Consider the following 25,147-nt stretch of genomic DNA (forward strand, 5'->3'; position numbering starts at 1 on the left):
ACACACAGACAATACACACTCTATCTAAAGCATCTTCCATCCATCCAGTCATCCATCCTCTACAGCACTTATCCTACTGGGTTGCAGGGACACTGAAGACTAACCCAGGAGACTCATGGGCACAAAGCAGGGTACAGAATATCAGTCCATCACATGGTACGATCATGCACACATTCATACACCCATTCACACACTACAGAGAATTTAGTAATCTCCATCAGCCTACTGCAAGGATTTTTGGAATGGGGAGGGATTAGGAGTATCCTTTGGAAACCCCTGAGGCACCAGGCAACATGCAAACATGTGAGGCTGAAGCATCTTGTATCTCTAATAACTTTCTGTAACACTACACTACACAACACTAGCAGGCTATACTATAACCATAAAAATACATAGCTGTATGTTCAATAGTTTATGTAATATCTCTACTCGAATTTCTACACATTCTTGATTCGATGTCGCCCTCTAGTGGCTCTATGATGCTTCAACAAGACCAAAAAATAAAAAATATAAATAATAAAATAAAAATAACTTTATCGAGTAAACGTAATACCATGTTCATATTTTATTTGAACAATTCTACTTAAAATACAGCACACACTCATTTTCTTATGTTTACTATAAAATAAGTTTGATATGACTCACAGCAACGGTGCTACAAGCTTCATTTAAATAATGTCAAAAATGTATTAAAACCTTAACACAAAAACAGGCATTCCTTGTTGCCTAACAATAACAAGTTACTAAAAAAAATTCTGAATATTACACATTTATCCACAAAGCATTGATGTACCATTAGTTAATGGAGTGATGAAGTAGTGACACGGTGAATTAAATGCATTATGTACAAAAATGGCTAGATTTTTTTTTTGTACATTACATAGTGTTACACATACTTAATAGAAACAAAGTGATGATTCACTTTTACAAGAAATATATTGGAATATTTCCATCAAAAGGAAACTGTTAAGGAAGTGATATCCAAGACTTTAGTCATTGGTCAAGTTCATAGCCTTGTGTGTTGCTCATCCGAGAGATTAGCTCTCTAGTGGGGCACGTAAAGGAACGCAGCCATCCATCTCTAAAGACTCCGGCCAGCCCTCGTACTTATTACTATTTTTGCTGTTCTTCATTCGCTGAGAGAAAAAGAGAAACACAGATGAGTTTGGTCACACAGATTCAACATGTGTGCGCATTATTTCGTAGCTGCGTATTTAGGAAAAATGTACTCACATTTTAAAAACATTCGTACTTAAGTCTTCGTGATCATTAAGAAGAGTTTTCATTGGTAACTCATTTGTAAGGTTTTAGCCAAGCATATGTGGATATAAATACCAGAATAGACAGTGCAGCTATCTTTGGGTCTGTTTCATATATACGTTGAGGCAGTAATGATTATGTATAGTAGTGCATAATAAATGCCTCACACTGAGTGATGTGAGTACATACTAATAAAAAATGAAGCTCAATAAATTTCATGTCAGTGAAAAAAAGTGTCATAACACTAAACAAGTTAGTTCCGGTCATCACAGTTTCTTAGCAGCATTCATCTCTCTCTGTCAGTTTCTGTCTCTCGCTCTCTGTCTGTCTGTGTGTGTGTCTCTGTGTGTGTGTGTGTGTGTCTCTGTCTGTGTGTGTGTCTCTGTCTGTGTGTGTGTCTCTGTCTGTGTGTGTGTCTCTGTCTGTCTGTGTGTGTGTGTCTCTGTGAGTGTCTCTGTTTGTCTGTGTGTGTGTGTGTGTGTGTGTCTGTCTGTGTGTCTCTGTGTGTGTGTGTGTGTCTGTCTGTGTGTCTCTGTGTGTGTGTGTGTGTGTCTGTCTGTGTGTCTCTGTGTGTGTGTGTGTGTGTGTGTGTCTGTCAGTGTTGTAGTACTCGAGACTCGGACTCGGTCATGGACTCGGTCTTGAGACCATATTTTAATGGTCTTGATCTTGTCATGGACTCGCAAACATTTTGACTCGGCCTTGACTCGTACTCGAATACATTTGGAATCGGACTTATTCTCGAGTCCACACGAGTCCCTATTAAAATATATATTACTGTTTCTTTAAACTGATGTAAGACTGACACGAACAATGATTGGTGATTTTTTGCGCGCATCAGACTGGTGCGAGGTCAGACGGTCAGACGACCTGAGGAGGTCAGACCAGAGGAGGTCATTTGCAGTCACTGGCTGTAATCTAATTGTTTTTAAAATGTCTTTTAAAATGTCTGCATGGATTAATCATGAGGCCACATCGTGCTCGTCTGGGTAACAGGATGGTGTCCTCACTTATCTATTTGAAAAGCAGTTATACCCATCTGTAATCTTCAAAACTCTTAGAAATGCACATAATTCAAGGCAAATTCAGTAGTTAACCTTGAAAGTTAAAAGTTGTTATATTTTAGTTTAACATGTGGTACAGTAATGTTGTGTACTAGAATTGTCATGTGGGCTAGTAAAGTGGTACAGTTGTGTTATGTACTGGTGGTACTGGCTGTAATTGTTTGTAATAAAATTGTCTTTATACGTCGTCATATGTGGTAATTGTTTCCTTTTTGCCCTCAACTGACATCATTTTTTAACCAATGTGAGTAATATACAGTATTAATGGTATATGTGGCTTTTCTGATTGAGCTTGTTGCTCATTTTTATTGCTTCCACCAAAAATTTAACATGCTTGAGGGTTACTTTTAAGTCTTTTCTCAGATTTATGTGGACTCGGTCTTGACTCGGACTCAACCCTCTCTGGACTCGGTCTTGACTCGGACTCAACCCTCTCTGGACTCGGTCTTGACTCGGACTCAACCCTCTCTGGACTCGGTCTTGACTCGGACTCAACCCTCTCTGGACTCGGTCTTGACTCGGACTCAACTCTCTCTGGACTCGGTCTTGACTCGGACTCAACCCTCTCTGGACTCGGTCTTGACTCGGACTCGAATACAACACTGGTGTCTGTGTGTCTGTGTGTCTGTCTGTCTGTGTGTCTGTCTGTGTGTCCAGTCAGAGCTGCTGTTATGGGAAACTAACTTATCACCTCATGACCAATCAGATTCAAGCATTATGTAGAAACAACATACTAATTATGTAGAAACAACATACTAAAATTAATCAATGTAAAATATATTCATGTATGTTTCAAAATAAATAAATTAACTTTAAAACAAAAACCAAATATATAAATGTAAAAAGGTTATATATTAATAATAATAATGATAATAATAATAATAAAAATACTAATAATAATGGGTTTTGCATGTACTAAATATTAAATTTAATTTTTAAAACATTTATTACAGTCCATTTCTAGGGTGTATTTTTTTATTGTACTTTCTTTTTCTATTTTTTTTTCCAGATGTGTGTTTGTGTGTGCTAATTATCAAATTGCTGGACTTACCTGTTCAAATGGGCTTTTGTTTTCTATTCCTTTGGCTCCCACAAACACCCAGCTGTCCCTGAACGCGAGCTCTTTGATTGCCGTGCTGCCCAGCTCCTCAAACAGACGCCGAGCCTCATCGTTCAACCTGAAAGCCACAGATTAGTTAGCCATTAACTCCAGGACAGCGAAGCTACCCAAAGAGAAATGATGTGCTTGTTAAAAGCCAGACTGGGATTTGATAGCGATTGGTTTATGAGATTATGGTGCAGCCTCAAATTACGTTATCGATTTAGTCATTACACGATGGAGTGATTTAAGATGTGTGCAGCAGATACAGTAAACATGACTCTTACTTGGAAGCTGGATCATCAAAGGATGAAACAAACACCAGGGTTCCTTCATGAAGAGGTCTCAAAAACTTCAACAAATCAGACACATCTTTGGAAAACGAGAACGGTCGTTATGTCAGGATACAGACTGTGAGAAAATCACACATGAATGACTTGAAAAAACCAACCTCCTTCCCACATGTCAAATGATTTGATTTCCAAAAGCTCTCCAGTGACCCCTGAGACATGAACAAAGTGTTAGTATCATCCTCCTCCTCAAAAAAATAAATATACAATATAGCAAACAATATACACGTATATTATACATGTGTATATATAATATATACACATATTCATCTGGAAACTATATGAAATCGTGTGTGTGAATGTTCCCTATAGCACATCCAATTAGATATCGTTATCGCTCTTGAATGCTTGCTTCTGATTGGTCGGAAGTTGGTGAATACTTCAGCAGCTCTCGTAGGTTTATATTAATGTTACGGTTTCTACAATAACAACAAACGGGGATTTGTACAGATAAAAAAAAATGAATAATGATAATAATAATGGGTGAATTAATCATTAATTGATTAATGTGTCATTTGAGTTGCAGCTTATATTCAAACTATAAAGCTTTTAACACTTATCCGCGCTAGATACAGAAATGAAATGTTAACACAAGAACATCTCATTTACAACATCCAAACCACCTGCCATTTTTGCATGGAATTGTGGGTTATTTTGCACTGTTGAGGCAAATTGAGTATAGCCGGATCATTTGTTCTCTCAAGCTCTGAAGCAATACAGCAGAGGCGGCTTTAATGGACGCGAATGTTGGTCTCTCTTCTCATAAATATCACAGTGTAGCAAAGAAGCATAATAATTCTCGATGAGCATTATAACACGCGTATTGCGGTAGTCACCGTTTACTAAGGCGATGTTAAGTCCCCTGCCAACATTGTTCTTCACACTGCTGATAAGCCTGAAAGGACAACAGAAAAGATGGTTTTTGCATATTAATGAATACCAGGCACATATCTGCTGGTTTCCTGTTTGAGAAATGTCTTCAAACAGGAAGTAAATGTGTACAGATTAATAATAGCTGCATTGTATAAACCAGTTGGGAGCTTAACTCATTTGCTTAGCATTTGCTTAGCATAGATATGTACATACATTTTTCTTCACAGTTTGTGAAATACCTAAAAGTAAACAAAGTGAACAACAAACGAGTCAAAAATGTTATACTTATTCATTTAATTATTGAGAAAAATGATCCAGCATTACATATCTGTGACTGGCAAAAGTATGTGAACCTTTCAGACACTGGAATGTTGGTGGGTGTTCCACAGCCTTCCACTATTTTTAGTATGAATTTAGTACTAATTTAGTAATTTAGTAGTTGCCTTTCTCCAAAAATAACGTTTCTCATTTCAAACCAAACTGTTTTATTTCCATCTCATTCCTCCACAAATTATTTTTCCACTAGTTCTCTGGCTTGTTCAAATGATCTTCAGCAAACTAAATAGGATATTCAATGTTCTTCTGATGGCAGACTCACAAACATTAGCCAAAATAAAACCCAGTACTTTGCTTAGAAGTTCTCCTGGGTTCGTTTCTGACCTAACAGACTGTTACATGTCTTGCTTTTGGAGTAATCGGTGTTGGTTGAGCTTTGCTGGGGAGGATAGCAACGGTCTTCAATTGTCTTCATTTGTTCAGAATCTGTCTGAATAGAAAATTAAAAAGTCCAAACTCTTTAGAGATGATTTTGTAACCTATTCCAGCCTGATGAGCAACAATAACTCCTTTTTATGAAGGCTTCAGAAATCTCCATTGTTTGTGCCATGATCCACTTCCGTGAACATCAGACTTTGATATATCTCTGTTCTTTAAATAACGGAGACCTGATCGTCATTCCATTGACTAAAATCAGCTGGACTCTAATTAGACCATGAGATGAAATACCAATCCTTTTAATACCAATCCTTTGGGTTCACGTTGTCTGTTTTTGGAATCTGATGATGTTTTGCATCCTATTTATGCATAAATATAAGTGCCAATTTCTAAAGGGCTCACAAACTTTCAAGCGACACGGTATATACCTTTAGTGCATGTTTTCTCCTTTGTATATACACACACAGATATAGATTTGCCTAGGAGACAAATAATGAAGCAGTTGAAAAGTTTCCCGGCTTTTGAAAATGTTTGGGACATTATTATTTCTATAATTTCTGCTCATTTACAGAGAATTGTAAATGGCACACTTATCTAAACGGGTACAGGAAAAAACACTTATAATCATCGAGTAATTATATGTGAAGAGAAGTGAATGTTTTTGGCAGGAATGTTTCCTGCTTCATTTTTTCTCTCTGTTCTCTGAGAACGACCATTTATAGTTGCTGGGACGTTGTAATGTTTGCGGGGATAAAATTAAATCCTAACTATATAAATGGATTTAAAAAAAAATAGGACATACAGAAGCGATTTTGACAAATTAATGAAATGAAGCAGTAATAAAAAAAGACATCTTGTAGTCTAGCATAATAACACCATATTAAAGTTCATTTTAGAACAGATTCCAATCTGGATGCGTGCAAAGTTGCTTTAAGAGATAGAAAATATAATTAAGAAGAAAGTCATTGAAGACAATGACAGATAAAGAAGCTAATGGATATTTCATCATGCTGTATTTCTAATGGGATTAGACAAATGATTTTCTGACAATACGGAGAAGAGCTCTGAAAAATATAATTACATTTTATCCTCCAAACAGAATTTGGGTCCAATAACATTTGCAGCTCCAGACACCAAACGGAATGCGAGGTGTTTCGGAGGACATGGGGCCGAGAGCCCGCACTTGTACTTGAGTTGTACTGGTTCTAGGACAAAAGACACAAAGCACCGTTAAGCCGAATTTTTCAACACCAAATATACGAGTCAGATTTCCCAACGAGTAAAGTTTGTACCTGGAGTGGTTTCCTCTTCTTCACCTGTGGATAGCAGAAAGTCAGAAATGATCAGTGAAAGATCAGAAAGCTGAATTCTCCAAAGAGGGATAATTGTAACACTGCTAGAATTGTATGGACATCTGAATCGTAAGGTTCAGTTGAGTTGACCCAAGCCTGAATTTCATCTCCTTTTCTTGATTTCACACCAGAAAACTAAACCTTTCTGAGCTGCTGCTCCTGCTGCATCACAGGGCCGCGTAACACTCGGAGGAAAGAAAAAAACAAAAACAGCTGTTTGACCTCTTCCTCATACATGAGCTACAAGAGGCCATGTGCCCAGATTGACAGGGACTAGAGAGGATGTGATTCCTCCCACCAAGTTCATCAACTGTGTTTAAACTCACAAACGAAAGCTTTTGCAGCACTCTGGAGCCCATTATTATCCATCCATCCAGCTATCCTCTACACCACTTATCCTACTGGCTCACAGGGAACATGGAGGGTAGGGTACACAATGGACAGAATGCCAGTCTATCATAGGGCACAAACACTTACACACCCATTCACACACTAGGGACAATTTAGAGATGCCAATCAGCCTAGAACGCATTTATTTGGAATGCAGGAGGAAATCTGAGCATCTGAAGGAAAACTCTGAGGCAAAAGGTATACACTAAATGGACAAACACCTAATCACCAAGCCACCATGCATCCATTATTATTATTATTATTAGTAGTAGTAGTAGTAGTAATAGTAGTAGTGTGTAGAATGCAACACAACTATTAGGAGTTTAATTTGAGCTATTGTGCAATGGATTGCAACAAGCCAGACAGACAATATTGTTAAAAAGTTATAAAATGAGTCCTAGTTTTCTTCCGCTTACCGGGAAAGAACATGTTCATGACTGAACCTCCATCTCCTCCTAGTATGGAACTTGCCAGAAGCCAGGTTAAGCCAACAAGGAACACGACAGCGACCGCACGCAGTGGTCCTATGAGGAACAGAGAGACAACATCATTAAGCCATGAACATGTTAAACATCAGGTCACGCCTGAACTCGGGTACAAGGCTCGTATTCCGTTTTCATTTCGCAAAATTTTGTGAAAAACCATCATGTCGATTTATCTGGACAAAATAACTGAGGAATGAAGTGCTACATGCTGTAATTTTGTGAAACCCGCTACAACAGAACAGATTTTGAATGTTGTAGATGAATGATTTTGACATGAACACAACAGAAAATATTTGACATGCAAACATCATGAAGCCCAAAGTCACCAGATTACTGCTGAATTTATGAATAAATAATGCATTCTTCCCATTTTAAAAACCTAGCAGTTCAGATGGAATGAGACTGTTGACTGGTAGATTTTTCTTTAAATATTTTTAATATTTAAACATTTTATTTTAACGTTTTTGCTTTGAAGTTGATATGGTAAACATCATGAGAACATCTCCCACACACACACTCTCTAATCTTGTGTGTAATCTAAATTTGGTTAGTATTGCTGCGTCATTTACCGGATCTGCTGCATACACTGAGCAGGATCATGCACTCAAGATACCGGTTGAACAAATACAAACAAAATCCACAAAGAGTTCTTAAATTACTTGACAATGTTTAATTTAGGTGTGGTTTCTTTTGTTACAACATGTTATCTTCATATGGCACATATATGAAGCATATTTGGTTTGCTTCACTTAATTTTCTTCTGGGTGGCTGTCAAGATAGGATGAACACCACATATTTCTTTTTAAGGCATGCTAGAACAAATTCTGTAATCACGCTATCGTAAGAAATAAAACACAAGACATTTTTTTAAATGTCTATCTGATGTGAAACCGTGGATTCTGAACATAGTTTTTCTGTTCGTACTTATTTATTTCTGGTCTTTGGAGCTCACAGGAGCTACTTGTATCACTGTTTACCCCCTTAAATAACTCTATGCTTATGCTGCCTGGCTCTTGAATTTCTAATCCAAGTGGTTTAAATATACAACAAAGACATACACCGTGTTCTGTGTCCCAAATCTGTACAATCAAACTCTACATAAACACGAGTAGAGGTGAATAAACTTTTACACACCTGCCAGCCTCATTATCTCTGGACTCTTGATCGTGAACGGATTAAAAATCGAGCCTCCTGTTTGAAAGGAGAAAAGAAAAAGCATTAATCAGACAGTTTATGTAGGAGGTTTCTTTACAAGCATTTTGTGCCGGATAGTCCACATTTTTCCAATCCATTAGCTCACATACCATCAAGCCCCTCAATCAATCAATGTTAATGAAAAATGTCTTCCAGTAAGACATAAACCAGTTTTGCAATCAATCAAGATTGCAATCTCACAATTTCATGAGTGTAGTGAAGATTTTTTTTAGAGAGTTTTGAGAATTATAGTCATATCCAAAAGAATAACAGTCTGTCCAGGACAGGACCAACAGGTAAATCTTATATAGTAGAGAATACACATCATATAAACATTGCAAACTGTAATCTAAAGAAAGCTGAACAACATTTAGGAAACAGGATTGGTTTCCAGCACTGAAATTCAAGCAGCAGAAACAAATTAGGATTTTAAAAGACAATACGCAGGTGTAAGCCAACACCCCCTCTCTCGAGACAAGACTGAGAAACGCACCTGATGCGATCAGTATACCATAAACACACAAGACTTCCGGGATGAGATGATATATAAACAGGTAAAATCTTAACGTGTCCGCGTTTCTAAGGTTACATTGTCGGGCTAAGTTCGCTAATATGAAGCTAACATATCTAGAGGTCACTGGCTCAGAATGACAAGAAAAAAGTTGAATTACCGTTGATATGTTGAACGTTTTGGCGTTGTTTTGTTACAGTTAGGAAGTTTCTGGGAAGCAGCAAAGACGGAGTGAAGCGCGCGCGTGACTGATTCCTCTACGCCGAAACCGTGACCTCGCGCACATGATCAAAACATCTGATTTAAACCCCCATCCACAGACCAAACGTCCTGATCCTCGATTCAACTCCGAATGTTCGAGATAAAGTATCGGATGATAGCGCAAACAGAGCAAATATTACAGCGCATCTGAGAGAGAGGTTTTTTTTTTCTTTTTTTCCGGGTTTTGTTGCCGGAGAAATACGTCACCAACCACGTGACACACTCCTCACCTGCGACTTTAATCCTCGCGCCCCCTTCGCTCTATTTATACTGTATACATCACATATGTAGGTGTGGGAGAGCGGGATGCACTTATTTCCAGGGATATCAGAACAGCGTATCAAATATTGCGTCATCCGGCAGGTGTGGTCTATTTGATAATCTAACCCTAACCGTAGTTTTTGGTTGTTTATTTGTTTTCGAAAATATAAGTAAGATAATAAAGCATAATAGATATAAAATATAAAATCTACCTGTATGACTGTTTTGTTCTTCGTTATCTATCGTAGGTACGCTCTTTTTTTTTTTTTTTTAAAGTGGGCGTTTTTCCAAGACCACCAGAAACGCCCACTTTACGTTGTGGTAACAAACCCCCTGGAATTTAGTGAATGCCGTGGGGGTGGGAGTTGTAAGAGAGGGGCAAAACCTAACCCTTTGTTTTTTTTTTGTTTTTTTTTTTTTTGTTTCTTTGGGGGGGGGTTAGGGTCGGAAGCATTTTTGTTCTTTTTTATTTTTCATTTATTTATTTATTAACATCTGTCTGGTAGAAATATGTGATTTTGTTTAATTATTTGCCTACTTATTTATTGCTTGACTTGACTTCTCTATCCTTGCATAGTACATGGTACAGAAAAACTACCTCCTGATCTTCTATCTATCTGTGCATAGTACATAGTACATTTTTTCTTTGAGAAAAAATAACTCCTGATCTTCTCTGGATCTGATGACATGAGTAATTTTTTTTTCAGTGTGATAAATCGATGGGCCATCACATAACAGCTATGTGTCACAAGCTATTGCCATTTTTTTTTTTGCCCCTCATTACTTTGTGCCCTGCCATTAACCCAATAGCAGCAGGAACACAAAAAGTCTTTTTTTTTTCTTGCTGTAAATAAAATAAAAAAATTAAAGAAATTGTATACATTTACATGGCTAACTGCAAATAATAGCATAGTTTCTTCTAAGGGTACGTTCTGCAAACTTGATAAACACTAGACCTGTGGAAAAAGTGAAGGCAGGTTGGAGTGGGTGGAAAAATGTGTCAGCAAGAATCAAAGGAAAGGTGTACAGTAGAAGACAGTAGTGAGAGCATCTCTGCTGTATGGGTTAGAGACTGTAGCAGTGGGGAAAAGACATGAGGCAGAGATGGAGGTAGAAGAGACGAGAATGGTGAGGTTCTCTTCAGGAGTGACGAGGATGGGCAGGATTAGGAACGAGCACATCAGAGGGACGGCTCAGGTTGGCTGTTTTGAGGACAAGGTCAGAGAGGCTAGATTGAGATTGTTTGGACATGTACAGAGGAGGATGATCTTGGAAGAGGGATGTTGGAGATGGAGCTGCCAGGTAAGAGGTCAAGAAGGACAAAAAAAGAGGAAATATATGGATGTGTTGAAAGAAGATATGAAGGTAACTGGTGAGAGAGTAGAGGATGACGAGGATAAAGTTGGGTGGGTTTTACATCAGCAGTATGTTCTAGATCTTTATCAGTGCCAATTTTCCTAACATGGGATGGAAATGTACAGGGGTAATTGGCATGGGCTATGGGCTTTTATTTTGAATTTATAAATATTTATAAGTATCCTTCCTGTTCGTTAGATGAACACGTCTTGAAAATGTTAATTTTTTTAAACATGTTTTACAAATTATTTGGCAAATTATTACATTGTTTTTAAAAGTATTTTGTCAAATGTTATGAATCACAGTGTATATTTTTACTAAACTATAGCGCACAACAGAGTGTGTTAAAAAAAGTATCATAAGGCCCATGTAGTGGCCTATGTAGGGCACCTACATAGGAAGCATAGACAGATTTGTTATTCAACCGGAATTTTATAACCTGAAATTCAAGATGGCGGCGTCCAGAGCTGCGCTGTCTCTGTCTAAAGCCTTAAACCCAATACAGCGTGGAAATACGGTCAAGGTCAGATATTAATTATTTATATTTATTCACTTTATAGTATTAGAATTTACATATCACTACATTAAAAGGAACAATTTTCCGCATGGCCGTTTGCCGAAAGGTGCGGCTAGCTTGTACATGAACTACACGTTTAAGAAGGATGTCATGTCTGGCATAGAAATTGTGTAATTAGACGTACAATACCTGTGAAAAACAGAGAATAAGTTCAGATATTCTTGTGGACGTAAGAGAATACGCATGTGCTAACTCGATGTCTAGCATCAGTCATGCAAATTAGCGGGTACCTACGTCTTTGTTTTGATTGGCTCGTTGCTTGTCTGTAGGAAGTATCTGGCCAATCAAAACACAGCACCCTGGTCACCACCCAAATAGAACGCCGGAGTTGGGATTGGTCAGAAAAGAATCATATCATCATCATCAATCTGATGTTAATCGTGCTGGCTTTAACTGCGTATCAAATCCATTTTCTCCTTAGGTGTTTGGAACAGCTCTCTTCAACCAAAGAGAGAACTCAACCTACACAGTGGGTGTTAATTTTTTTCAGGCTGATGTAGATTACAGGATGTCTCTGAAAGAGAGACTTCACCCTGATCCACATTAGATATGTTGAAATATTTGTGATGTGTTAGTCATGTTGGTTTTACTAATGCTTTCTAACCTCCTCTTTTCTCTTCTCACCCCTCAGGGAAAAAGCATAGTAAGAAGCACACACTATGTTTAAGCATTCCTTAATGTCATACACTTAATATTATTATTTCATAGCAAAAATTCTAAGTGCCATAGCATGATAAATGCAAGTCTGAGCGATGTGTTGATGTCCTCAGCCTCCACCTGCCAGGTATGGCGGCAGACACACTGTCGCACTGATTCCAGGAGACGGGATCGGCCCGGACCTGCTTAACCATGTGCGAGAACTCTTCAGGTCCGTCTCAGAAACACTATCTCTATCAGTTTAATGTAACATGTTGTTCATTTACTTTAATAGGAATATGTCATATGGCAGCAGCACAACTCAAAACCATGTCAAGAATAATTTGGAATACATTAGAATACATTCATTTTGAATAAAGTAAAGTACTGTAAAGGTTCTTGCTCATATTTTTTAGTGTTTAACCCCAAAGACCATAAACGCAAGCACAAATATGTCATAGGTTCAGCTGCGTTCCTGTGGACTTTGAGGTGGTCAATGTCAACTCTTCCCTAATTAACGAGGACGACATCAACAATGCCATCATGGCTATACGCCGGAATGGAGTTGCTCTTAAGGGTTAGCGCTCTGCCATTGCTTATAATAGACATTCTTGTGAGAATTATGCCAAAATAATATTTTATATAATTTCACATGATTCACATAAACTTCTGTCTGGTCAGTTGTTCACACACCGGATACATTTTTTAAAAATATTACATATTTAACATACGTAATTGAACTTATTTTGAATCGTTTAAGATGTTGTACATTTACTATTTCATTATTTTTTTCCATTTGAATTTAGTCATTTTGTGCTTAGATAGATTTCCTTTTTTGTAGGCAACATTGAGACAAACCACATACTGCCACCTTCACACAAATCAAGGAACAATCTTCTTCGGTAAGCAGAATTTGTATTACAGTAACTGACTATTGATATAATCTTCAAAATGACAAGGTTTTTCTTTTTCTCTTTGCGGTTGACTGCCAGATTTCAACATTCTTTTCTTCAGTCAACAGCAGTCGTGTGTCGTCCCCCCCCCAACTGTCCGTTTAAAACTTGTTGTGTTTTTCTATTCATCCTTCTCTACATCTCTACATCTCTCAGCACCAGTCTGGACTTGTATGCAAACGTGATGCATTGCCAGTCCTTGCCGGGGGTTCAGACCCGCCATAAGAACATTGATATTATTATCATTCGAGAGAACACAGAAGGGGAATACAGCAGCCTGGAGCATGAGGTAACCACCATATTTCCCTTTGAAGGATCCTATCTTCTATCCTTTTTTTGGCATCTTTTCTTTTCTTTTTTTTTTTTTGCATTTAATTATAGTACTCAAGTCTCACTTGTAGTCTTTATCAAGTCTTCCTGTTTCTTCTACACAAGCCAGATTACAATTAGTCCACATTGACAAGTGGTCCTGTGTGTGTGTGTGTGTGATAGAGTGTACCTGGTGTGGTGGAATGCCTAAAGATCATCACACGGAATAACTCTCTGCGTATTGCCGAGTATGCCTTCAAGTTGGCCAGAGAGAAAGGACGACGTCGGGTCACGGCTGTGCACAAGGCCAACATCATGTGAGTCGTTGTGCACGTACATGTCTCAACAGGACCTCACTACAGATTAATATGCCTATTTCCTATTTGACCTTTTGTTGAATCTTGGGATTTATGAACTTTGATCATAAATCATCACTATAAACTCTCTTTCCTACCATTAAACCACCTATAAAGACTGGGGTTAACTTATTCTCCAGAATGTCTTAGTTAAAGGACGTTAAGAATGAATGCAGTTGGTATTTTAAACAGAATGTGTATGTGCATGTGAGTGAGTGAGAGCCAATAATTTGGCATGTTGCCATTTTACTTTTACATTTTATTTACATTTCCCGCATTTGGCAGACACCCTTATTCAGAGCATCTTACATTTTATCTCATTTTATACAAGTGAGCAATTAAGGGTTAAAAGCCTTGCTCAGGGGACCAGCAGTGGCAGCTTGGTGGACCTGTGATTTGAGCTCACAACCTTCTGATTGGTAGTCCAAGACCTTACCCACTAGGCTGCCACATCCCCACTTACTTCCACTAGGCTTCATTTATCAGTGTCAGAGTAAAGCTGTGTAAATGTTTGTGTAAGCCAAACTGAAGAATATTTGTTTTGTATCCATTTATACTTGGGAAAAAGCCTTCTGTGAAAGGCCACGGGTGTCTTAGCAGGAGTAGAATATTCCAATTTTTCAGACTTTAAAGGCTATTTTTTGAATAGTGGTATATGGATAATACCCTGCTCGATAATTGAGGCCTGTTGTGTAAGACAATTTAGTTTCACATATCTAAATCATTGGTGGAAACACGGTGAAGTGTATAGCGTTCAAAATTTCACTAAGGATTACATCACTCCCAGAATCCTCAAGGTTTTCCCCTCATGGTTGCTTGGACAGCGTTTTCTTGGCATGTCTCATCTCTGGCTTCCTCACTGAATTGAAAATGAGCTTCTGTCACTTACAATGTAAGCAAAATTATCTTTTTATTGTTTATATAAAACAAACCGCAGTGAATCGTGAACAGCACATGTAAGTGTAAGTGCTTTCCTGGCATTTGGGACATTTTGAATTGATCTCAAAAGAAAATGTAAAGTGGTTAAAAAAGTTTACCTCACTCAGATTTAATCAACAAGCCCAATTCATTTTAATGGGACAATTCAGGCAAGTTTTCTGTTTCACATACTAAAGTGATACTGGACAGAACGACTCGTGAGCAAACCTGAAACAAAGCCGATTCTTTGTATTCACCATAGTTTTTTCTTATTTTCCATGTTGCTGTGACTGGCAGTCATTATATAAACTTAGGAATTGATGTACAGTTGTTTAGAAGTTTACACAAACCTTTCAGAATCTACACTGTGGTAATTATTAAAACAATATAAATGTTGATCATAAAACTGTTTTTTTAGCTCTGAATTGAAGAAGCTATTTCACATAATAGATGTTTACACAAATAGTCCACTAAACACAGTAATAACTGAATTTGGTTTAAAAGTTTACATGCGATTAATTTTTATTGTTTGATGATCAGCGACTGATTTGTTTTTGTTTTGTGGAGTCCCTCGTTTGTCCTGAACATTTAAACGGTCCTCAGAAAAACGACTTGCCTTTTTTTTGCTTTTCCGGCATCTTGTGTTTATTTGACCCCTCTCTAACAACGGCTTTATGATGTGTATAAACACACATGATGTATAAACACACATGTTGTATAAACACTGAGGACAATTTAGGGATTCATACACACCTATTACAAAAGGTGTAAAAGTTTAAGTTAGAACCCGGGGATGTATACTGTACTTTTGAATAGAATTAGCATATATGGTATTGTTAAAATATTTCATTTAATGCTGCCCTTCAGAAGCTACATAAGATATTTACATCTTTCCCAGAAGACAAAATAAGAGCTTTAGGCAAACAAACCCTGATCAAGAAATCTGCTTATTTGTTTGTTTCTTTGTCATTGTTTCTTACTTTCCTCTCTCTCTCTTTCTCTTACTAGGAAACTGGGAGACGGCCTCTTTCTCCAGTGCTGTAAAGAGGTGGCCTCTGGATATCCTGACATTGCCTTCGACAGCATGATTGTAGACAACACCACTATGCAGGTCAGTATAATTCTAATTACACTTTCTAGTTAGAATTCTACAAATTCAAGTCTATATTTTCTATCTATGGTTTCAACCACATGGTGTGGATAATCAATATGTATTCATACTGAAAAGGGAACTTACCTCTTAAAAAGAAAAGCCTTGTTGATTTCTTATTTGTGTTTTGTTTGGTGTGTTGTATTTTCTCAGCTTGTTTCCAAGCCCCACCAGTTTGATGTCATGCTGATGCCTAATCTGTATGGTAATGTGGTCAGCAACGTGTGTGCTGGGCTAGTGGGCGGACCTGGACTGGTGCCTGGAGCCAACTACGGGAAAGATTATGCTGTTTTTGAAACAGTGAGCACATGTTGTTATGAGAAGAGTGTATTTAAAAAGTTGTGTTTAGTGGTTGGGTGTGTGTAGGTAGTGTGTGGGGGATGCGGGGTGGTGGTGTGGGTTTATGTGGGTGGTGGTGTGGGTGTAGTGTGTGTGTTTGTGTGTGCATGTAGTGGGGGAGTGTAGTGTATGTGTGTAGTGGGGGAGTGTAGTGTATGTGTATAGTGGGGGAGTGTAGTGTGTGTGTGTGTGTGTGTGTGTGTGTAGTGGGGGAGTGTAGTGTGTGTGTGGTGCGGGTGTGTGTAGTGGGGTGTTCAGGTGTGTGGGGATGTGAGGGGTAGGGCGGGTGTAGTGGGTGGGTGTATGTGTAGGGGGTAGGGGTGTGTTTTGGGTGTGTGTGTGGAGGTTGGTGTGATTCGTGGCTTTATTATTCTGACAGGCCACTCGAAACACTGGGAAGAGCATCGCCGGCCGGAACATTGCCAATCCCACTGCGATGCTACTGGCCAGCTGTCTCATGCTGGATCACCTCAAGTAAGTTGCACACGTCAGCCTAACTGACCCTGTCTGTTATTTTAAGTTGTCCCCACACACAGCAGTTTCACATAATGGCCAGTTTGAGACGTTAGTAATTTCCCTCAGCACCTGAAATCTGGAGCCAAGCTGGATGCAGACATTTTAGGGCCTGGATTTATGGACGGTACTTGTAGATTTATTAGTTTATTTACTTTTTCGAATGATTAAATCATTTTAGAACATTAAGAGGCTGTTGCATAGACCTGGCTCCTCTTTAAGACTAATTTTGAATTTAACCAGTCTGTGGCACTTGGACTTTGTCTGAAAGCTTCAGATCTTTAAAGTAGCAGAATATAATTTTTGGACTGTTCCTTTTACAATATAGTCCAGCTAATGTGTACTTTTGCATGCAGACACTTTAAAAAATATAACTGATGTTAATCTGTGTAATCTTTTCTTCCCTGTTCTCTTTAGGCTTCATGAGTATGCCAGCATGATCCGTAGTGCTGTTTTTACCACGATGAACGAGACTCAGGTGAGGTCACCTCATTCTTGATGAATGAGGACCCGTGAACTAATGCCACAATAAGGGAGACTTATGTACTTGTGTTTTAACATTGTAAGAGAATGCTGGTCACTTTGTTACATGCTATAACGAACATGAACCTGTTTGTTTAGAGGTTTCTTACCCCCGTTTTTGTCATTCAAATCTCTCAGATTTTGCACGTACATGCAATGTGGCTTTATGCTCTATAGAATGAAGCAGAATCCAAACCAAGCAAAAAGCCAATCCATTGAGGATAAAGAACCTTGCCCAGGGCCACAATATACAAATAATATTGTTTTTTTTTTCTTTTGTCTTTTGTGCTGTAGTTGCATACACCAGACATCGGAGGGCAGGGCACTACCTCAGAGGTGGTACAGGCCATCATGAGGAACATCAAGAGCAGCGGCCCGCTAACTTCAGAGCTTTAATGCTAGAACTACTATAGCACCTCCATAGCCGTGTATGGTAATGAAGCACTCAGTAAAATGATGACACTGTGTTTAAAATGTAAATACAACTCGATGCATACTAAAGTGGAATTACTTAAATTAAGCCTGGCTTTATTTTTTTTCAATCTTCGTTTGCCATTTCAGGTTTTTTTTTTTTTTATAAATCATGTCTTACACACAGATTCTCAAACTATAGCACTCCAGAATCTGGACAGAGGATAAAGATATGTTTATGCTGTTCACAGGTTGTATTGGAAGACATTTTCATTCGCTCTGTCCTGATTGCTCTCCATCTAGGGTCACATACGTGTCATATAACATAAGGATTATGTGTTAATGATATTTATGTATAGGTTATGGTTCTATTGTTAAACAACTCCGATTTGCAGCAATGTTTCATTCATACATGTTGTTGTTTTTCCCTAAGCCAAATTATTTGATAAAGGTGCTTAGGGCACTTTAATGAATGATTTTAGAAAATACTGAACATAAAATATTAAGTTCCCATGGTGTAAGTCTTTCTCAACAACACAAATGGTGTTCATTAATCTAATCTTATTCTTACTATTTGACCAGGGTTGAGTTTTTCACACACGCATTTATCTGTAAACCGGTATGTTTGTCATAGCATTTCCATTATTACATGGGAACCTTTTTTTGAGGAGAAAAAGTATGGTTTATCGTATCGTGCCTGATGTTTTCGTGTCAATAAAGTGGCTTATAAAGTTCATTATTCCTTATTGTCTGTGCTTTATAAGCTGTAAGTAGCTGTCAAGTTGTTAACACACGGATAGACCACATGGGGTAAAGTTTAATTACAGGACAAATTCTAGCAGACATTTTCTGTGCTCGCTTCACTTGCTTTTGAGAAATTCCTCTCTGAGGCAGAGGACACCTGCCAAACCTACTTCCTTTTACAACATTTTACTTGCGTCCCTGCCAGATTTCCTTCAATTCAATGCATATTTGAAGGCGCATGTGGTTTTGTACCTCATGGCCACGTTATCTAATTACAGCAAGGGTGCCAGTAGAATTTATATTCCTTTTTTTTTTTTTTAAAAGTACAAGCATTAAAAGGTTGAGGATGTGCTGCAGAAGAGGAACTAAATCACTGTTCATTTTCAGCTTATGACAAACCGTAACGTGAAGACTGAAGTGTTTGTTTCTAAATGCCTCACCAGGGGGCGACCATTGAGAGTCTGATGAATGCAGTTCTGTTCTCCAGAGTTATAGATGGCACGATTCCACACGAGCAGGCCAAGTTTAACAAAGTGAAACTCCACAACGTAATTACTGCAATTAACTGCTAGCATGGACTAACACTGTAACAAAATGGTTGCACCTCTTGGAGAATAACAAGGAAGTTACTATAGACCTATTTAGCACCTCTGAGCTTTTTCTATGGGGGAAGTTCCATATTTTTATTTTTAGACTACTTATTATGGTAGTAAAAAAATGTTTTTCTCACACATTATGAACGATTTTAGTAATCATTAGCAGAGGTAGGCTTAGCATTCCAAACAGTACTAATAAGGAAAACATGAAAATGTTTTTGGTATAGCAGACATTCAGGGTTTGTTTGTGAATATTTTAAATCTGTTTGGATTTACATCTCTGGGCGCCTGCAAGGTGGGAAATTGGGGACTGGAGCAAGCTGTACTGGAGAAGCCAGGTTGGTAAAGAGCGTGCAGACTGCTAGGAGGTATCCAGGAGTGTGGGTTTTTTTCTTTCATTCCTGGAACATTCGTGTCATTGAAAGGCAAAATGTTGGCTACCACACATTGATCTTTTGTTCCATGATTAGGTCACATTTCAACATTTGAATCGCTCTTGCTTATAATCTGTTTCCATGTTACATCACACTTCAAGCCCTAAAAGCCAAAAAAAGGTTAGTCATTTCACCTTTTCTGTCCAAATCTCCCCTCAGTCTAGTAACTATATTTCAACTAGAGGATTAGGATATCACTGGGAGAGCAATGGCTTGCGTAAGACTTATCTACCTGTTGCTAAAGACTTGAATACTCAAGCAATCACAGCAAATGTGTGATTATTGTTATTTACAGTTGATAATCTTAGAAAATTAAGCAAATATATTGGTTACGAGAACCGCAATCAACTCTCCAAAAATATCGGTTGACGAGTCACGTAACACCAGAATCGGGAGCTTGGCATGACGCTGATGTCATTGTAATACATTGTAAAATACAACAGTGGGAGTAAAGTTAAGGAGCAGAAAGAACTCCATCTACACAGCCACAACACTGGAACCACACCAAATTAATGTTATCTATAAATAAGGCATGTATGTGTAACAGGTCTGTAAAATTCTACAGTAAAAGTGTATATCAAGGGTCTTAAAGTTGATGTAAATATGCTTGGAGGTTTGCTTCATCACATTCTAACAGATTTGCAAACAGCTGGATATGATTCTATCTAAACTCAAGTGTTTACTAACTGGTCCCCCTGCTGCTTTAGGGCTATATAACAGCAAGACATGGAAGCAATGCCGATGACATAAATAAAGCCGTATAACTCGATCTTTCACTTCATTTTACTCAGTGTTTATGAACTGAAAGGTTATTCATTTCCCCAGTGTTTACTGGCCGTCGTATTAGGGCTACGTCTTCACTAACTCTTGCTCTGTGACTTCTGTTAATGATGATTCATGAGTGATTCGCCTGGTCATTTCAGCACTGAACTCCAAACTACAAACATGACTCGTATTCAGTTTTTCCAAATACCATTTAGAGGAAAGTTTTAACTCAAAGATAGGCTTGCTGCAAGGGACTGACTAGATATGCTATATATAGATACTCTACAGAGACAGTAACCAAAACGAAGAGAAGACAACACTACTACAGTGTCACCCAAGAATGTGACCGGTGTAGTGTAATTATAACCCAACATGAACCAATTCGGTCCACAATTATCTAACTTAGTCTGATGAGGCACATAAGAGATCAGTTGTCCAAGAACACCAGTTTCTTGATGTCACTGGTCAACAGAGGGGAATAGGCCACTTGCACTGGGTGCATGATACTAGTTTAGGAATGCATATCACTGGAAGTCTAACTTTTAAAAAAACGTCATCTTGTTATGATGGGGACATGAAAATAAGCATGGCACACATCCACTGATGTGAACCAGTCCTGTACAACATCTGGCAACATCTTATAAAAAAAAAAAAAAAAGGGTCTTGAAAAACAAGTCTAGAATTCTAAGAAAACTGCAACCCTACTTCTGAACTTGTTAGTAAGGCAGTTAGAACACAGTGTTTGAAGTGGGGGGTGTTTAGAGCATGCCCATCATGAGGGACAGGGGAACCGCCATGGGCCTGAGGGTATGGCTCGCATATCCAGGATTGTGTGAGGCAAATGGTTCCATCTTGATCTGACTAGATACCAGCTGATGAAACACAGGCTGATCTGGTCAAGCTGGTAGATCAGCTTTTATTCCCGACCTTAATTACTGTTTAATTTCATCCCCATTCCAAAGACATGCGTTGTAGTGTAATTGTATCTCTAAATCGTCCATAGTGTGTGAATGGTTGTGTAAGTGTGTGTGTGTTTGAGCTCTGCGATGAATTGGCACCCCATCCAGAGTGTCCCTCATCTTGTACCTCGAGTCCTCTGGGATAGACTCCAGGTATAAGGTGCATCAGTTTCCTTAAGGTCATGTAGCTTAAAGTTTAAAGATGCGTATTCACTCACTCTCCTTCCTGCATGTGGCTAAATCTAGTGGAAGCAGATGTCTTCTTGTGCTGTTGTAGCCCATCTACTTCAAGCTACCTCAAGTAGCCCATTCACACCACTTCATTTGTAAATTCTTGGGACTTCTTCTTACCACAGTTGTAAAGAGTGTGTATTCGTGGCCATTGTTTTCTGACCTTTATTATAAACAAGGCATTTCCTCCTCTTGAACCATCAAGTCATGTGCATGACAATCCCACGATATCAGCAGTTTCTGTGCTCACTAATGAGCAGGTATATTGGTGTTCCTATTAAATTATCCAGCTAGTGTTTGTGTTTTTCTGTAAGTCAGAAAAGAAATGTTAGAGGTTGACTTTAAAATGATGTATGTTATCCCAAAGTATCACCAGAGTCTAGGGTGTAGGTCGAGGTATGAAAGAAAGAACAATGGCGTGAGCTAATTGAAACAGTATGACACACCTGTTTAAGATTGGGTTACTAAGCACTACTTGGTATTAAAGCGTATTCAATATTATATTTAGCTTTTCAGCATTTTTTTTTTGCATGCAGTGTTAAATAAGATCAGACATTCATTCATTTGGAAGGGGTGAACTGGTCATATTAGTTGTGATGACTTTCATAGATGATTTAGTGGTGGCTCATTTCACCTCTTTCAAATAAAGTGTTTTGTTTGTTTGAAATGTACCACATTATCTTCATACAATGCCCATTGTCATCACATATAGTGTCCTGATCTGTAGAAACAGCCTTAAGTGCCTTAAGACAAGTTTCTCATCAATAAAGTTTTCTTTACTTGTTTGTTTTTTTCCACCAATAGAATAATCTGTGCATTTCTGTTTGGTTGGTGTTTGTGTTACTTTTAGACTTTTAAAAGACATTTATGTGTCTGCATCTTGTGTTTGTGTTTGTGTTTGTGTGTGTGTGTGTGTGTGTGTGTGTGTGTGTGTGTGTGTGTGTGTGTGTGTGTGAGAGAGAGAGAGAGAGGTTTAAATGCAAAAAACTTTTTCCACCACTAATTAGAATTGATCAAGCCTCATGGGTGAGTGGTGAAATGTTTTGAAAATAATATTACAAATCCAGTTGCCTTGGCTTACATCTATTGCACATTCAGAATAAATCAAAACGTTCGTTTCCAAGTGCAACCTTCGAGGGGGGACATTTTGACATGTTTACATGTGATCATAAATAACACACGGTTTTTATGGGGGTCTTGTGGCACTGACGATGATCATAAAAATCACAAAACCTGTGATGCCATAAAGACATTTTCCATAATGAGTAGAAAGGCTTCATAAACTGCATCTTTAATAGGGTATTAAACATTAAAACAAATTTGTTGAGTGTCATATTCTGAGAAAAATATTCAAAAAAAGACATCAAAAATAATTTGTTGTACAATTTTGGCCAGTTTGTGTTGGAAAATCATCAACTCCCCAAGGTTATTAGGGTCCCAATTTTAAAATCCTCTATAAATCAATGGGATTCAAGGCAGGAAGCCATACAAGGCCTTCTTGAGTACTTTTCACTGTATATTTAGAGTTGTTGACTTGAGACCATGTTCTACCCAGATTCTGTTTCTTGGCTGACGAGATTAAATTCTCCTCTATGTTCTGGTACGTTGCTCAATTCATGATTACTTCATACATCACCGTGTGCATGGTGTTTAGAGTATCATACACAGGACCCTTTTTTCTCCCCTCATGTTTCGTTCGACCTGAATGTATTCTAATTTGTCTGAATTTCTATAGACGTGCACGTCAGTATATCATTGTAATGTTGTTTGTGCGGTGTGTAGTAACAGAGATGACTGTGGTGCATCTCATTTGACTAGTTGTTCCTTCTGCTTTCCTGCAACTCTTCTCAACTGACTGCAGTCTTCAATCTTTCCTGCTTGATTATGATGATGCCTGGTACATCCACCCAAAAATGAGGTGTTGTCATTTCATGAACTTTCCCTCTGTGAAAATTTAAACCAGTTACACTGACAGAGATGTTTAAGGTCTTTGCTAAAGCTTTAATGTTCTATAAAAAAACTGTAGCACAAAACCAGTGTCTATTATATCATCCGATGCAGTTTACGTGTAAGAGTATTCATTATATATCTCGCACCTGAATACATTTTCCGTTATGAAGCCTGAAGGAGCATTGGATTGCTGAGGGTTGGACATGCTTGATTCTTCATATTTACACAGAGTGAAAGGATTGGACCGTATGTGTGTAAATGTAGACATATGCACGTGAATTTTATAAAATATGACATAAATAAAACTATTTAATATGACACTATATGAAGCCGGCAATAATTTTATGACATTTCAATAATGCAGTGCAATACTCCCATGTATTTTCAGACACACAGCAGTATTTAGACACAGTTTCAGGGTGCCATTGACAGTGGTGTAAATAACCTTGTGAGTGTGAAATCTGAGCTAACATGACTTACTTAACTCTTTCTTGCCCTGAGTCAAAAACATCCTATTTCATAACACACTTTCCTGCTTTCTATAGAATACACTCTTAACCTGCCATATCTGAGAGATAAATGTATAGTCTTCACATTTTCCCACTTAACCGGTTCTTATACCTACCTCACACAGCCAAAACATTTTTTCTCAAACTCCAGCGTCCTCCTTCAGGCTTTAAGTGCTTCAGCCAACATATCCAGCAGCTGTCTGGTCCTTATGGTCCTGGTTAGTGTTCAGCTCAGGTTTCTCACCCATTTCCCCATTTTAACACACTGGAAACGCATCTAAAGCACATGGAGCTCCACTAACTCTAACTACCTGGTGTTTACTCTCTTTACCTCTGTGTGCCAGCTGTGCAAATCTGGTCCTTGTACTTAAAGAAGAGGCAAATGAACTTCAATAAGGAAATGATTCACAATCAGGTTCTTTAGATCCATTTTTTTTATGTAGTGCACATGTATTTATTTTCCACTTGTGAATTTTACATAATTTATATATTTTCATGTGATTGTTTTTTTTAAATGTTATTTCTTTTCACAGGATTTCTTTCCCCACTTGATGAATTTATATTAAATAATAATATTTATTTTCACATGTGCACATAATTTCTGTCACAAAATGTTTTTGTAGTATTTTATTTTCACAGTTTTTACACATGACATTTTTTTGTTACTAGATTTATTTATATTTAAACATTTACATTTTAACCCACATTATTATTTTATTTTCATATTTTCTCTGTTTATTTTCCACCATGATTCATTTAATTTTGTCAGATTTTTTTTTCTACAATTTTTTTATTTTCACAAACAAATATGAGCTGTGGCTTTAGTTATCACATATTATTTACATGAAGTTCCAAGGCAGTTTCCAAGGCAGTTTTACAGAGACACATAAACACAGGAGTAATGTCCTATTTTACCTCTTTTCACAATAATTATGCCACTAGAACATCTAAAAAAAAAAACTCTGCCCATTCCATAGACGTCCATGTATGATCTTTTAAAATCTTTTAAAATTGTAATGTACAGACAATTCAGTTCCCTAGCATTCACCTCCAGCTGAACTACAGTATTTAGCTGAAAATCTAATAAAGAATCGGCATGTGTAAG

The 25,147-nt window shown here is 37.9% G+C and overlaps 2 protein-coding genes across 4 annotated transcripts; one reads left to right on the plus strand and one right to left on the minus strand.

Moving 5' to 3' along the window:
* Positions 1-550: 550 nt before the first annotated feature.
* On the minus strand, positions 551-11,966 carry fam3a (FAM3 metabolism regulating signaling molecule A). Of its 3 annotated transcripts, none has more exons than XM_027144962.2 (10): positions 11,877-11,966; positions 8,722-8,778; positions 7,519-7,626; positions 6,653-6,676; positions 6,442-6,565; positions 4,610-4,668; positions 3,875-3,925; positions 3,711-3,795; positions 3,376-3,502; positions 551-1,136 (listed from the first exon to the last, which is right to left on the minus strand). In XM_027144962.2, the coding sequence occupies exons 2-10, from the start codon at positions 8,732-8,734 to the stop codon at positions 1,038-1,040; spliced, it is 690 nt and encodes a 229-aa protein (XP_027000763.1). In that variant the 5' UTR covers positions 8,735-8,778; positions 11,877-11,966; the 3' UTR covers positions 551-1,037. The 3 variants fall into 3 exon arrangements, with proteins under 3 accessions (XP_027000763.1, XP_027000764.1, XP_027000762.1); XM_027144963.2 differs by lacking the exon at positions 11,877-11,966 and adding an exon at positions 9,784-9,803; XM_027144961.2 differs by lacking the exon at positions 11,877-11,966 and adding an exon at positions 9,453-9,777.
* Positions 11,582-18,590, plus strand: idh3g (isocitrate dehydrogenase (NAD(+)) 3 non-catalytic subunit gamma). Its single transcript, XM_027144960.2, has 13 exons — positions 11,582-11,693; positions 12,169-12,216; positions 12,379-12,390; positions 12,518-12,615; positions 12,845-12,960; positions 13,225-13,285; positions 13,493-13,625; positions 13,829-13,962; positions 15,928-16,030; positions 16,223-16,369; positions 16,788-16,882; positions 17,339-17,399; positions 17,738-18,590. The coding sequence occupies exons 1-13, from the start codon at positions 11,622-11,624 to the stop codon at positions 17,837-17,839; spliced, it is 1,182 nt and encodes a 393-aa protein (XP_027000761.1). The 5' UTR covers positions 11,582-11,621; the 3' UTR covers positions 17,840-18,590.
* The last annotated feature ends 6,557 nt before the right edge of the window (positions 18,591-25,147 follow it).

The sequence above is a fragment of the Tachysurus fulvidraco genome, chromosome 23 (genome assembly GCF_022655615.1).
Source record: "Tachysurus fulvidraco isolate hzauxx_2018 chromosome 23, HZAU_PFXX_2.0, whole genome shotgun sequence".
In the NCBI taxonomy this organism is placed as follows: Eukaryota; Metazoa; Chordata; class Actinopteri; order Siluriformes; family Bagridae; genus Tachysurus; species Tachysurus fulvidraco.

Bases quoted from the DNA above. Each gene is read 5' to 3' on its own strand.
- fam3a (XM_027144962.2), bottom strand. The intron at 6,566-6,652 runs GTACAAACTTTA...CTTTTGTCCTAG, and splicing joins AGAAGAGGAAACCACTCCAG to AACCAGTACAACTCAAGTAC. The intron at 1,137-3,375 runs GTAAGTCCAGCA...TTTTTCTCTCAG, and splicing joins ACAAAAGCCCATTTGAACAG to CGAATGAAGAACAGCAAAAA.
- idh3g (XM_027144960.2), top strand. From the start codon at position 11,622: ATGGCGGCGTCCAGAGCTGCGCTGTCTCTGTCTAAAGCCTTAAACCCA. The intron at 13,963-15,927 runs GTGAGTCGTTGT...TTCTCTTACTAG, and splicing joins GTGCACAAGGCCAACATCAT to GAAACTGGGAGACGGCCTCT. The intron at 16,031-16,222 runs GTCAGTATAATT...GTATTTTCTCAG, and splicing joins TAGACAACACCACTATGCAG to CTTGTTTCCAAGCCCCACCA.